Below are 14750 nucleotides of genomic sequence, written 5' to 3' on the forward strand. Positions count from 1 at the left end.
CCCAATCGCCTGGAGTGATGTACATCTGGTCGTTATCTGCATGTTCGTTTGAAACAGTTAAGAAGTGTTCATACGTCCCATTGATTTTTTTTTCCTCGTCCCCTTTTCTTCCCTTTATTGTGTTTTTAAGTTATCTTATTTTAATATGTCGCTCAGTAGAGTATCAGTTGATATACAATATCTGAATATTCTCAAACTTTAAGAACTTAATAAGGTAAACTGAACTTACTAGCTTACATATATCAACTCGTTGGGACGAAGAGAGATGTTGTTAGTATTTTATATAGGTTACATAGCCTATGTCTTGAGTAAGATAGCTGAGTAAGCTAGCCACGTGGTGCTAGTACACTGTAAGTAAGTTAACCTTACTAATCTGAGAAAGTGACTTTATTTAAAAAAAAAAAAAAAGAATTACCAAGTAGAGTAGACTATTACATTTAAGTTGTAGGCTACAAGCTAAAAACTTTTAACAACTTAACTGTATTAGTCTATTTTACTACCACTTACTACTTGGTAATTTTGAGGTAATGGGTTTCCCCTTTTTTGTTTTGTTTGCTAATAAAGTCATTTAGTCAGATTTTACACAGTATGTGTTTCCTATGGAAGCCAATCTTTGCCAGTTACATGGAAAAAAATAGATGAAAACTCATCTTTGATTAAAAAGAAAATCTCATGGTAAGTCATAATAATGAAATAGAAGCCAAAATGATGAAAAGAAGGTCATAAGTATGAGATAAATGTTGACTTTTTAGCCCATACTTATGACTCACCATGGGAATATTTTTCCATATTTTCCTCCACTCCTCCTTGAAAGGGTTCAGTTGCCAGATTAAGACACACAATGTGTTCAGTGAGGACCATAAATAAATATCCATCAGGCTGTGTTAGGGGAAGTAGCCTATGAAACATTTTAGAAATGAATAACCCCTAAATTTGGCAAATGAGATAAAAAAGGAAATGATGAGATGTTGGGGTTTTGCTGAACGTGTCCTATAATGTCTCGCTGCAGCCTGTAGGTCGGCTGAACTCACCGTGTTACAGGTGCAGTACCTATGTCTTCCTGCGGGGGGCAGCAGTGAGCTGAAGTGTCTCCTGTAAGAGTTGAGGGCAGAAGAAGAAGAAGAAGAACGCCGGCTTATTTCCGGGTTTATGCTGACGCGTCCCTCTTCTCCTCGTACACCGACGTGTCAGTCTTCTTGTGTCCAGAGCAGAGCAGCACACAGACCGCTCAATCCGCAGACATGGCTCCCAAAGGCAGCAACAAGCAGCAGTCGGAGGAAGACCTTCTCCTCCAGGACTTCAGCAGAAACCTCTCAGCGAAGTCCACCGCTCTGTTTTACGGAAACGCACTCATCGTTTCTGCCATCCCCATCTGTGAGTACCAGAGTCTGGAGAAGCTAGCTGCTGCTAGCTAAGCTAACCAAGATTCATTGAAGGGGTTAAGCTAATTAAAGAAAAACTGACTGAATGATGTGCTTATCAAGAGAAACCTAAATTAACCTTAAAACTACACACACTTTCATAGGCGGTAAAGTGTAATAGCACAACATAGTCAGAAAGAATGACTGTGATATGCTAAAGCTAGTGTACTGTCATTGCTAACTGTTACAAAGTAAAGTTACTGTATGTGTAAGAACAAGTTAAGATCATGGTAATAAACAATACAGTTATGTAGTAATCTATGTAATGCTGATTTATCGTTGAAAAGCTTGATAAAAAGCTCAGGATGAACTCCCAGTCTTGATGAGATTTTAGTTAGAGGTGAACATCTGGTTAACAACACGTCTCTAACCAACATACTGTATGTTCACTGATCAGTAAGTGACTGTTATCTCTCCAGGGCTCTTTTGGAGGATTTGGCACATGGACCTGGTCCAGTCTGCAGTTCTGTACGCTGTGATGACTCTGGTCAGCACCTACCTGGTGGCCTTTGCCTACAAGAACGTCAAGTTTGTTCTCAAACACAAGTAAGAAGGATAAACACACTACTCTGCATGTGTCTACTCTGAAGGGTTCACAGTTTTTCCTGTACATGTGCATTAGTACGATCAGGGGTATTACTGTCACAGTGCTGATACTTATTTTTAAAATTTGATTGACAAATGATACATTTATTTGGGAAACTTTGGAAAAAGTAGTCTGGTAAGTAACACCATCTGCCTGGTAAACAAAGAACCACCTAAAATAAATAAGGGGGAGATTATTGCTTGCATAAAAACGTAGTTCATCTTTGTTCTTATCAGTGGATTTCTATCTATCTTTTCACGCTGACCTTTCTCTCTTCATCCTCCAGAGTTGCCCAGAAACGCGAGGATGCCGTTTCCAAGGAGGTAACCAGGAAGCTGTCTGAGGCAGACAACCGCAAGATGTCCCGCAAGGAGAAAGACGAGAGGTGAACCACGCATACTCTTGTGAATCCTCAGTAAAGTGTGTTAGATGCTCGTTGTCTGCTTTTGGTTTCACAATTAGCTCTGACAGATGAAAAGTGACTTCAGTGCAGTATGTCAGACATTATGCATGAAGCATAAATATGTTGCTGACGTCTATCTTCATAGATTCAAAATACGTTGACCTCTAACTATAATCCATAGGACTATATTATAGTTGGGGACATCATCATTTAAATAGCTAAGCATTGACATGCACCACAACAGCCTCGAGTGATCATCCCCTAGTGAAACAGCAACACATTTATAATGTATGGCAGATGTAAGAGTCTTCTCTTTGACTTCCTCTATTACAGAATAAGTCTCTTTATTGAGTGAAGGGTTCTCTGTGATGCCTCCATACTAATAACTACTAAGTGTACAGTGTTTTTACATGGCCATAAAAGTGACTGACTGTTGTATTTTTCTGTTTGTCCAGGATCCTGTGGAAGAAGAATGAGGTCGCTGACTACGAGGCCACCACCTTCTCCATCTTCTACAACAACACTCTCTTCCTGGTTCTCGTCATCGTAGCCTCCTTCTTCCTGCTCAAGAACTTCAACCCCACTGTGTATCCTTTACAACGTACTGTACATGTCATGAACACTTACAACATTTGGTATTGTTCAGGTTAGAGGAGACGCTCGTAATAGAAAAGAAAGGCACACCAAGGGTTGTGGTGAGGCGTTGATCACAGGAAGAAGACTCGAAGGTAGGAAAAAAGTGTTGGAAGAAAGTCTGAGGGCCGAAACTGCACCCTAATAGAAGAAGTTTGCCAGAGTGTGCTGTAGAAAAGAAGCTTTACATGTACTGTATTATCAGTCATCTCTATATGGAATCGCTATTTAAATGGCACGAGTGCAGTACAGTTAATTTAGTCGCGATATGTTTGAGTTGTGTGAGCTTCAAAATCTGACTGCAGATGCTTGTTTTTCCTTAACCTGCTTTTTCCCAGTAACTACATCCTGTCCATCAGTGCCTCCTCGGGACTCATCGCTCTGCTGTCCACAGGCTCCAAGTAAAGGAGGAAGAAAAGAAGGGACAAGAGGGTGGGATTGGGTCGGGAGTGGGTCACAGATGGCTCTACACTATATTGTTTTTCACTTAAACTGGGGATGGGGTCAAAGAGGGGGGATTGGATTATCACATTTCAACTTCATGAAATTCATGATCAAATGTCTGGAGGGTGTTTCTCCAGGTCTGTCTTCTGTTTTTTGTAACAAATAAAGCAACCAGGTGTACTTGTTGTCCGTGTTGATCGTGTGTGTGAGCCATTCAGTCTGCTTAAGAGCCACGACGATTAGTCGATTGAAAGAAAACTATTTTAATAATCTTTTCAGGCATTTTTCAAACAAAAGGATATCAACAAATGCTTCAGAGCCCTTGAAGAATAAGATTTAATGTGATTTTATAGACACGACAGAAGAAAAATTCAGACACTGATATTTCCACTGGCGATGCATTTATTTATAATCACACTTTCATATAGACTATTTACAGAGAAACCACTGTCCAGGAGAGAAATGATACACTAATGGTTTGCATGTCACTTTAACAAAAGGAAGAACTCAATGACGATCTAATGTACATACTGTAGAAAACAACACTGATCTGTAGAGCAGGTTACAGTCATTTTGAACAGAACTGATGTAAATTGGCTTCAATCTTGGGTCAAAGATAATGAATCATCTTGTAGGACGTTTCATGTTATCTGAAACAGATAAGGGTCACATGTAGCTGCAGATTTATTGTTTCAAGCTTCTCTCCGACTTGGCCTTCAGACCAGTTCCCCAGGGAGTGAAGTTGTTGAAGACTCTTAATGCCCAAAGTCAATATTCTCACAGATTTTGGCCAGTTTCTTTAAATTATCAATACATTACATTTCATAGGAATATTGTATTGCTTGCTTTCCCTCTTTGACAGGCTCTCAACTGTTCTCTGTGAAGAGATCATGTGAAGCTGGTGAAGACATGTTGCCCTTTTCTGAAGACACTAATACTCCGTAAAACAACTGGCTGGTTGAAGAAGACACTGAGGAAGGCAGAGACTAAACAAAACATTACCACTGCAGGAAATATATACTACATTCTGAGCCAATTTCCCAAAAGTTGCCTCTACATAAACTGTTCTGTGAGGGTGTAGGATGCAAGAATCTGGATACATATTGTTCTGGTCTCACCTCTGGTGTAGGACGGCATCCAAACACCATTTAACAACTCTTAATGAAAAGACATCCCTGAATTTTCTCCCGTAGCAGGACGAGTCACAAGTCAAGGCACTCTGTCGGGCGGAGAAGTCTCCACACACACCGGCATGCCGCGGTCCAACATGGTTACTGACTCACACTGATGAGCAACTTGTTGACTTGAGCACAAATGAGTGAAAGTAATTTGCATGGAAAAATAGCAGAAAATGTCTTTTCTGGATGTGTTTTTTGTTAGTAAATGGACGATAATTTGCATGTCAGCTCACACTCCTTTGTATGTACCACCACTTCAATGCAGAAAGTCATAAAGAAGTCTATTCCTTATCCAAGGCCAGGCTTCTTAAAATAAACCCTGAGCCAAACACCACTTATTGATGCTCCGTTCAAATATGTGTAACAGCATTTTTGGCAAAGGTCTACACAGACAGAAAATTTCCTTTCATCAAACTCTGAGGGCGTTTGTGCTACAAGTCAACAAAAGCACAATGAAGACGGAGACAGTGACTCAACTGGCACCCGGCCAACATTTCTGCTGATCTCTGTGATGGCTTGTTTTCCAGATGATAAAAGAACCAGAACGCATGAAGGTGACATCTGTGAACTGTGAGAGCTGAGCCGCCTGGTCAGAGATAATGAGCTAAGGTCAATAATGTCTGAGCAGAAGTTCAGTACAACGTACTGCAGGGGACTTTTAAGTGGTTATGAAACAGTCTTCATTTAATACTGATGCCTCTATATAACCTACATAAACAAGTCATTCTTAATGTCTGTCACCAGGTTGGATTCCCACTTATCTGGGTTGGATAAGTCATGAAATCAAAACTATTTTTATGGTGGAGTCTCACAGCCTGAGGAAAGAAGCTGCTCTGTAGTTTCCTTTGTTTCACCATTGTCATAATACAGTTATTAATCCTACGTATATAGCAATAAACAGATATATTCTGCATACAATAGTGTTTTTTCCCACTCACTTCCAAAACAAATGCACCCAATAGCAGTTCAAGATCTTTACGACAGGAGGCGATGGAAACACCACGGCTGTTGTCCACAGGGGACACAATTGACATAGAGACACTTCCTTGTAGCAGCTTTAAAAAACGCTATTACTGATACAGATATCATGATCTGACTTCACAATGCTAACACAATAAACAAAATTGAGCCTTACTCCTTTCAGATAGTTGATGAAATATCCTTCAGGAGAGAGAAGTGAAGTCTGTGACAGTGTAAAGTCAGGCCGGAGGAGGACGGGATGAAGAGTGACTGAAAACACTGCAAGTGATGCAGTGAAACAGCAGAGGAGCAACAAAATAACTCTATTTACATCTTATTTATATATTAGCCATACAGTACAGTGAAGTCCTCATATGCACGAGAGGCTTCTTTCTGGTTTTCTTATGTTACAAAGTATGCTTTAACATTGTATGTATATATAACATCCCCATAATTCTCCAAACAAAATCTCAAAATGTCAAAATAAATTTCATATTTATTCACTACTCTAAAATAAATACTGTTATCTTTGCCCAAAGACCTTGCCTATATGCCTCTTTGTGCCATTAACAAGCAATGTTTTCAGTTATTATAAACACAACCAGCCAGGAGGCCAGTCATCCTTTTATTACATAGATTTACTATATTTATTATACGCTTAAGTCCTTTTCTGCAGGGTTCATCGAGGCAATCAGCAATGCAGGTTCAGTTCACAGGCAGAAAAGGAGTCAAATGTCTCCATAACGAGCGCAAACTGAGAGAAAAGTAGTCCAAAGTGTTATTTCTCTCTTCTATAATCTAGTGAAGCAGAGCAGCGGTTCCTCAAAAACACCACACGGGGGCGACATGCTTCACTCTCTCCCTCAACAGAGTCCCAGTCCCACTGACACTGATGATCCTCTGCTTCACAGGCGGTCACAGACAGTAGACCCAACTCCTTTCTGCTGTTTAATTATGTGCTTTGTAGGAAAGAAAAGAGAGGCACGCTATAGCAGGGGAGACATGCATCTGTTGGTTAATACACTCAGGATTTGCAGCCTATATTATCTACTGGATACTAGTCTGTACTATAGTAAATATGGGACTGAGTACATTTGGTAAATAGTTGAAAGATAATCCAAGCTAACAGGGAAACTGGCACGTTGAGGCCTCATTCTTAAAAGCTATATTTTTAAGAAGTATGTTCAGGTCACCGTGTCAATGCTTAACCTCACGTTTCATGGGAAAATAATTGAGACATTTGATCCCACGACTTCGACATGAGAGGTGAGAGTATTGAGCTCGTATGGTAATTTATTTGCTGCACTGCATAGCAATCTAATGAAAGCACGAAGACTGACTGACCGTTCATGCAGCTTAAGCATCTTCATGTCCCCTTCCCTAAAGGTACCTTTAATTTAAAAAGTCTAAGGTGCTTGCATTGATGTATTCAGCTGTGGTGCAGTCACCCTCATGAATAAAACATGTGCTCAATCTGAATTTTGTGCTCAAATTAAATTGTGGGTGGAAGTCTGGACATCTGAGAGTTGATGGCCTGAGTCACCGGGGCGAGCTGGGAGGATGGGAGTCGGTAAAACCGTCCCGCTTAACAATTACTATCAAGGTGCCCTTGAGCAAGGCACTTTAACTTTAAATTCTCATATCTTACCATATAATAGAAGTTGAATTTAATGGATTGAATTTCTTAACGAGGTCCCCGGATGGATGGTGAATCTGAACTGTAACATGGGCTGTAACTAAACTCTGCATAGTTATACTTGAATGGACCGGTGCTGGGAGGGTTAACACCTTAGGTTTGATGTACTCAGGGAGTTTGCGTTTTCAGGCTGCAAAAAAGCTGAGCTGGGTGAGCATCTCTTGGCTGAACTGGACTGGACCTGAGATGATGCGTCTCAAACAGACAGACGAGGTTACGGGATGCGGTGCTGCTGCTTAGCGAGGCTGGTCTGTTCCAGGCTGAAGTGGGCTGGAGCTGAGTGGGGCCCAAGGAGAGAACCACGGACCTTAACATTGAACGGTGGCTCCGTGGTAGCGGTGTGGTTAAGTAGCTAGGTAAGCAGGCAGGCCGACCAGCCTGTTCTAAGAGCGGTAGTCCTTCTTACTGTACGGCCTGTTGCCCAGGATGTGGTCGATTTCAGACACTATGTGAGACGTCATCTTGGGAAGGACCTGGACAAAAGAGCAGAATTGAGTATGTGTGGTGAGAAAAAAGTAAAAAGTACCCTGGATGTATGAAGAGAATCAGATATAGCTCTTTGATCCCACCTGTATGGCGCCGAGGTTCTCAGTGAGCTGCTCAGGGTTGGATGTTCCCAGAAGAACTGAGCTCACTCCTTCATTTCTTAGACACCATGCTGGAGAGAGACATTGAGGTTGATGTTCACAGAGCGCCCACATGATGGCACACTGCCGCTTATTATTGTCCACAAATAAAACAGCGCTTTTAGTCCTCTACTTGCTCTCCCTGGATCCATATAGCAATTTATCACAGGGCGTTAGAAGACAAATCCGAGGTTTCTTTTAGTGGATTTACTTCAAATCGTAAACCTTAACATTACCGCCAGCCGTTTCTCCAAAGCACACCGCAGATGTTTTAAATCTCAATGCATTTATGTCTACCTTCCAGGCAGCTCAGTTATTTTATTGATGCACAAGCAGCACAAATAGATGTAAGTATCTGTGTATTTGCGTGTCAGTGTGAAGCCAGTGGGGAAAATCAAATAAAAACTAAACACAGACATTGTGCGAAGGATGATGTGCGGTCGCGTCTTGCATTCAAAAGGTTCCTGCTTGTTGTGAGAAGGTAAAGGTGGGCAGAGACATCTTACCCACAGCCAGCTGAGGCAGAGTGCAGCCCAGCTTCTCCGCTATGTGGTTGAGCTCTTTCAGCTTGGCTTGTTGCTTCCTTCCGTCCTCACTTACTATTTTCTCCTTCAGCCACTGATACGACTGGCGGGAGACAGGAGGAGATAGAGTGAATGGGTGAGTGAGGGAAGAGAAAGACACAAAGCAAAGTAGAGACAGATCAGATGGGGGGGGGGGGGAGAAAAACTCGAGGAAGGGAAAAGTCAAGGAGAGTCAAGGAGTGAGAGGGAGTGAGTGCTGCTGAACTGTGAGCATGTTGCATAAGGCTGAGAAATAGATAAGGTGCTGCAGACATGACTATATTTAATCATATATGCCAATACAGGCAGCTGGTATTGATCTGTTTCTACTGGTCGTTATGGGCCTGAGATGAATAATACAGCCTTGGAAAGCTGATGACGTTTTTCACCCACATTTCTTATTGTCGTGAGCTTCGGATGTGCTTGTAGGCATTTTTTTTAACCGTTGGACAGAGCCAGGCTAGCTTTTCCCCCTGCTTTCAGTCTTAATGCTCAGCTAAGCTAGTGGTCTCCTGGCTGTAGCTTCAGAGTGCACACATGTGAAGGCATATTGATCCTTTCATCGGAGCATATTTCCTAAAATTTCAAACTATTCCTTTGAGCATTAAAATACAATAAAAATAAAATTAGTAACTAAATTAAAACAAGATTGAACATCATTCCCAGTGTAACTCGACTAAATGTTTGAAGCACGAGAGACATCTGCTTCACTAATGTTGTATTGGACGACTGTCCAACGACTGCGTGCAATCAAAGAGGTGTTGAAAGTCTTCCACAGGGATTCTGGCCCATGTGTTAGTCTGTTTGTCACAGTTGAGTTATGTTGGCTCAGAGACGATATCTACTGGATATTCTCCATCTTATTTCACAGCTCATGCTTTGGCGTTTGGCTTGTAGGTTTATCAACAATCACATCGGTCCAGGCTGGGCTGTGGTTTTAACCTCCACTGTCCTTCTTAGTCCACTGCACCTGCTGCTGGCCGTCACAGACTACTTGTGTTAAGGTCGAATGCGTTCATTACTTTGATGGATCTTCTTTTATAAGTGATGTCCAAAACTGCCAGTCCATAACTGTGTGTTGCTCTGCACAATAAGCTGCTTTTATTGTTGACTCCATGTCTTCTGGATCGTTAGAAAACCTGCAGTGTTGCAGCTCCTGAAGCACTCAAAGGTCATGTGATATTATTAGTCCCATGCGACTCGGCATCTCTGTGACGTGGGGTCGTTTTTTTCATTTTTCAACATCTGTTTTCGGTTGTCAGACAACTGAACAAGTAAGAAATCTGATTGCGGCTAATAACATGCTGAACAGCAGTTAACAGCTGCGCCGTGAGATCGGCTATAATGTAGTTTAAAATGAGTGATGACAACGAAGGTGAGAAGCAACACAAGGCTGCCATATTCATGTGGAGCTGCAACACATCTGTTACTGGATCTGAATGAGCTGCATGTGTGTATTTCTGCTAATAACACATGCAGAAAGTGAGTAAAATAACTCTAAACTACATTAAAAACATATTGTGGCTGTGAGCGAATGCATAACATGAAACACAGACACGGGGTGGTAATTTCTAAATCACATGAGGTCCCTTGGTAATATTAGTCCTGTGTGAATAGGGCTTAAGTATGAGTTATGAGAACGTTTCCCTCACAGACTGTTAAGTTTGAAGGATTTTTAGAGGTGAAGGGTGCAAGTATTTGATAAAAAAATCTCTAGTTGATCAAGTCATTTCTGTCAATAATTAATCCCCAAAACGTACTTCTCTCTACGCTCTGTGTAACAATCGTAGCAATTTACATGTATTAATCCATTTTTTATTGGCCTTATATGAGCAGATGTAACATGACATTAAAAAAGAGCCCTTCCCTGTTTCTCTCGTCGCCTTTACAAGCCTTAATGCTGATTAATGCCGCTGGACTGTGGGTTTCTTTGTGAAGGACTCGGGTTGGATTTTCCGTGACACTCCAAAGGAAGTGACTTCATGCACGAGTGCCTCGTCTCACTGCCTCTCTCCGCCCCGATAACAGGGTCAACTGTAGCTGACGTTAGTTTAGAATTGGAGTCCGCTAACATAAATTAATGACCGACTTCCAGCACAACAAGTTTCACAGAGCTCCTTTAAAACAAGTGAAAACATCTTTAGGTACAGTGGGTCAAGTGTTTCAAGAATCCTCTAGAAATCAGTTTCTGTATCTTGAACTGAGAAGGAAGAGGCAGGTAGCCGGTCTAGAAGGAAGAAAAAAGCTTATATACTATATAATATACACTAAACATAGCTGTCTGAGGTAGGCAGCACTGATTAGCTGTGATGTTTGGGTGACTGAACACTTGATTAAACACTTTTTCTAGATAACCCTTCCGGACACTGACACTGTGGTCGTTCTATTTTAGGAACAAACTACATAACCCTGGTGTGTTGAATGTCACAAACCAAGTCCTGATGGGGTTTTCTTGCCTACCTTCATGGAGGCCCTGGAAGATTCAGGAATGCCATTTTCATATTTCCCTGTGATGATGCCGCACGCCAGCGGTGACCACGTCATCGCCCCAACTCCTGTCACCATGGAGACAAGCAGGAGTTAAACAGGAGACGTTTTGGTGAGATGCGTCGAAGGGAGAGGTGTGAAAAAATGTGCGAGAACAGTGGCAGGAAAGTGAAAATGTATGAGAGAGATGAAAAGAGATGAGCAACAGCTGCTGACGGAGATTATTTATCTGTTGAATTTATTCCTTCTTTTTCTCATTTATGACAAACTGAGTGTGAGAATGTCCCGACCATCGGATGTGTGTGCTCACTAGCATCAGGACATTTCATTATCAGGCATTGATTGACAAATTCGTCACAACACGCACAATGAATACTTGCCTATCTTGTGGTAAAGTTCAGGAAGTTGAACTTCTACTTTCTCCCTCTGGAAGAGATGATACTCTGCCTGCTCGCACACTGGAGGGATGAGATTAAACTGTCTTGCCACTGAATACGCCTCCTGGAGATAAAAACAACAGGAAGACAGAGATAAAAGGTAAATGGACGGTTGTTTCGATGTTGTTTTCTTTTTGGTGAGAATAAAGGAAGGAAAGAGCTTGGATAAAAGAACAAAAGGTGAGTTTTGCATTAGTAAAGGTTAGGAGAGAAACTCGGGTAAGAGACGGGAGAGCGAGGGTGTTAATCAGCTTGTGGGAGCGTGGCACAAATTCAAATGTGGGGCTCAAAGTAAGGCACCCAATCAATATTCCATATCACATCTCTCCGAGGCATCATATTCAAATTTCCTTATATACCGTCTTATCTGGATTCCCATGTGTCCTTCATGCCAGAGGAAAATACACACTCACACACACACACGTCGGGCTTGATGCTTCTTTAAACACTCCCTGCTCTTTTATTTTACAGGTCTCCTGCTGGGGAACACATGTCAGCACTGGAAAGCAGTAGGAGGGGGAATCTATCCAGCGTAACGTAAGGATAATGTTGGTGCCATCACTCAACTTACAAATTACCCTTTTGTGCTGCAGCCCATGACTTCTGCCTCCAGCCTGCGTGTGTGTGTGTGTGTGTACTGTACTGCTGCCTCGTCACGTACACCGAGCAGCCGTGTTTACCCCCTCCACCCCCTCCTCTTCATTATTGATGCTATCTAAATTACACAGCTTTCATGTGGGCTTGTGTTCTACAAAGATATCTGCTCCCTTTCACCGTGATCACAGAGAGAGGATGTCAACACATCGCGCCGCTCTTAGAAGGGGGGAGGGAGGGCGTTAAAGACACCAGAGAGAGAGAGAATGAGTGTTAGGTCCTTGAATGTCACTTTAGCGATGTGTTCATTTCATAACTCTCCGCTCTGGCTGCACACACCCTGAATGTATTCATTACTGTAGCGAGAGTTGAGTTGGGAGGTGCATCGATTCTGACAGGAAGTGGAAACAAAGCTGGAGATCGCCGCTGTGCCTCAGTGGGAACACTTCCTAGACACCTGTTATTCCTCAAACCTTTAGACAGCACGGTTTTCCATTTTCATCACATTTCCTTTTTCGTATTTCCATTTTTACTCAGGTGCTGTCAGTATGTGTGACTTTCACTTTGACCAAAGTCATATTTGAACATGATATCTTTACTTTTACTCAAGTATGACTTTAAGTACTTTTTATTTTTTACAACCCTGCTGACTTCAGTCAGTTACATGCATACAGAGTCCTTTCAAACTAAACTTCCGTTTTTACAGGAAGTAAAAAACCATGAGAACATATACAAGTGCATAACAAACATAAACTTTGCATTAGGGTCATTTACTTTGTGCATTTCCATTTTATGCTACTTAACTACATCTCAGATCTCCCATTTTAATACCAGGTGTAAATAAGTTGTAAACGATCCCCTTGAATATTTTAATTCTTTACTTCAAAATGAGAATCTGACACAGAACTGACACTCTCTCCTCGCTGCTTACCATGATCTCCATGGCCGTCCACCGAGACGTCCCCCAGTACATCGCCATGCCCTGGTTGATCACATAGGTCATGGCCCGAACAATCTCTGTAGAGATACAGCAGAGATTATCAGTCAGCTGGATCGACAGGGAACAACTTATTGAGTCCACCCTGTACATTCAGTGCTACTAACAGACTATAACCTATTTCCTGCAGTGCTCCTCTCACCAGTATATTTTCCACACTCAGTTCTGCCCTCTAAACTAACAAAACACATCCGTCAGTCCCTGCTGGGGGCTTAAAGGGGGTGTTCATGAGACTCTGAGGAGACATGCAGCAAAAACCTTGCTGTAAGAAAGAATATTTCTCTGCATGTTTCACTCCTGTCTTGAAACAGTTGTGATTGTCAATCGTAAAGTTTAACGGACAAATGAAATCTATAATTCACTCAGTAGAGGTAAAGCATTCAATATTGGCTTTAATGAACTTGTTAAAGCTTAATGAGCGAGAATGGACATCGGAGAGACGACTTTGTGTGGTCCTGAATTACAATTAATTAGTATTCGAAAAATGTCACAGAGGCACATCAGTCTTACTCGGACGGGAGATGGTATAACTGTGTTTATATTCATTTAAAGGTGTAATTTGTAGAATATGGCCAGAATTCAAAGGTAGCTCCAAAAACAAAGGGGTAGCATATCACCAGAGCAAGAAACTGCTGCTCTTTTCTAGCTATTCTTGGCCGTAGTTAGCTACCATTAGCTAATTAGCTGATGGATCAGTTCAATACAGAGTGGTGCAATGTGTTATTATGAGACGGTACAGGCCGGGGCTAGCTGGTTAGCATGCTAACATCGTTAGACATCTTTGCAGCATAATACATGCATCAACACTGCTGATTTTTCACACTCAGTTGATGAAGTTAGTTCATGTTTTGAACATTTTAAACAAAAATTCTGTTCATATGTTACAAGAAGCTCCTGGGCTTGGTACTATATAAATACAGTGAAAGTGTCGGGTGAAGAGAGAGGTGCTGCAGCAATGGACAGTATGAGAAGAAAAATTTGTTTTTTGAACATTAAATCATGTAAACATTTCATAGTAGAAACCCAAAATAAAAGTTTGAACTGGAAATTTGCATATTGTTCGACCTTTGAAGCAACCACAAGAAATCTTCAAAATAAGAATAATGGTTTCTGATGTGTGCAAGTTATCCACAAACAGAAAACCGAGCTGCAACTGAAACAGAAAGTGACTGAGAAGCTGTTTTTTGTTTGTTTTCTTTTTTTCCCGAACAAAAAATGAGCATAAAAAATACCAGGCACAAGTTTGAAGTGACTTGCCGGGAGGCTGGCAATGTATCCTGAATCAACAATAGCCAAGCCACCGGAAAAGACAGTGCCAAAAAAAGAAAGAGATGGATAAAACCCAGAAAACAAACAGTCACACAGGAAGGAAACATGAAACAGAAACAAAGACAAGACAGGTTTTTATGAATGGTTTTGCCAAAGCACTCAGGAGTCAAGAAGCAAGAGACATTAAGACAATTAAAAAGCAAAATTGGCAGCCTTGAGAGTACACAAACTTTATTTTGTTCCAGTTTTGTGAAGCCTTGATGAAGTTAAAAAGCCTCCAAACACCTCCTTGAGTGTCTCTTACCTGCTGACGGCTCATCACCCACCGCTAACAACTCTGGGGACAAACTAACAAGCTCACATACTAAATCCCCTCAGATCACGTTCAAGCTGCTGCATTTTTAATGATGCAATTAGCGCCAACACTGCTGACTGCGCGAGCCAACAGCAGTCAAG

General features: G+C 41.6%; 2 protein-coding genes across 4 annotated transcripts in view; one reads left to right on the forward strand and one right to left on the reverse strand.

Moving 5' to 3' along the window:
* Nucleotides 1-1136: 1136 nt before the first annotated feature.
* On the forward strand, nucleotides 1137-3667 carry ssr3 (signal sequence receptor, gamma). The gene is made up of 5 exons (XM_084350827.1): nucleotides 1137-1374; nucleotides 1841-1967; nucleotides 2294-2392; nucleotides 2866-2997; nucleotides 3382-3667. The coding sequence occupies exons 1-5, from the start codon at nucleotides 1242-1244 to the stop codon at nucleotides 3446-3448; spliced, it is 558 nt and encodes a 185-aa protein (XP_084206953.1). The 5' UTR covers nucleotides 1137-1241; the 3' UTR covers nucleotides 3449-3667.
* Nucleotides 3668-3871: 204 nt separating this feature from the next.
* The window catches only part of kcnab1a (potassium voltage-gated channel subfamily A regulatory beta subunit 1a), a 115667-nt gene continuing 104788 nt past the window's right edge, over nucleotides 3872-14750 (reverse strand). For all 3 annotated transcript variants that reach the window (XM_084351133.1, XM_084351135.1, XM_084351134.1), the window contains exons 9-14: nucleotides 12960-13045; nucleotides 11378-11498; nucleotides 10971-11065; nucleotides 8454-8574; nucleotides 7891-7979; nucleotides 3872-7794 (exon numbers count right to left, since the gene is read on the reverse strand). In XM_084351133.1, coding sequence (XP_084207259.1) covers nucleotides 7705-7794; nucleotides 7891-7979; nucleotides 8454-8574; nucleotides 10971-11065; nucleotides 11378-11498; nucleotides 12960-13045 — 602 coding nt within the window. In that variant the 3' untranslated portion in view covers nucleotides 3872-7704. The remainder of the gene's footprint in view (nucleotides 7795-7890; nucleotides 7980-8453; nucleotides 8575-10970; nucleotides 11066-11377; nucleotides 11499-12959; nucleotides 13046-14750) is intronic.

The sequence above is a fragment of the Pagrus pagrus genome (genome assembly GCF_965226575.1).
Source record: "Pagrus pagrus genome assembly, chromosome: 4".
NCBI classification, from domain to species: Eukaryota; Metazoa; Chordata; class Actinopteri; order Spariformes; family Sparidae; genus Pagrus; species Pagrus pagrus.

What these genes read in the sequence shown, in the direction of transcription:
- ssr3 (XM_084350827.1), top strand. Translation starts at nt 1,242, where the DNA reads ATGGCTCCCAAAGGCAGCAACAAGCAGCAGTCGGAGGAAGACCTTCTC. An exon ending in CGCAAGGAGAAAGACGAGAG is followed by an intron (nt 2,393 to 2,865) that starts GTGAACCACGCA and finishes CTGTTTGTCCAG; the next exon opens with GATCCTGTGGAAGAAGAATG. An exon ending in AAGAACTTCAACCCCACTGT is followed by an intron (nt 2,998 to 3,381) that starts GTATCCTTTACA and finishes GCTTTTTCCCAG; the next exon opens with TAACTACATCCTGTCCATCA.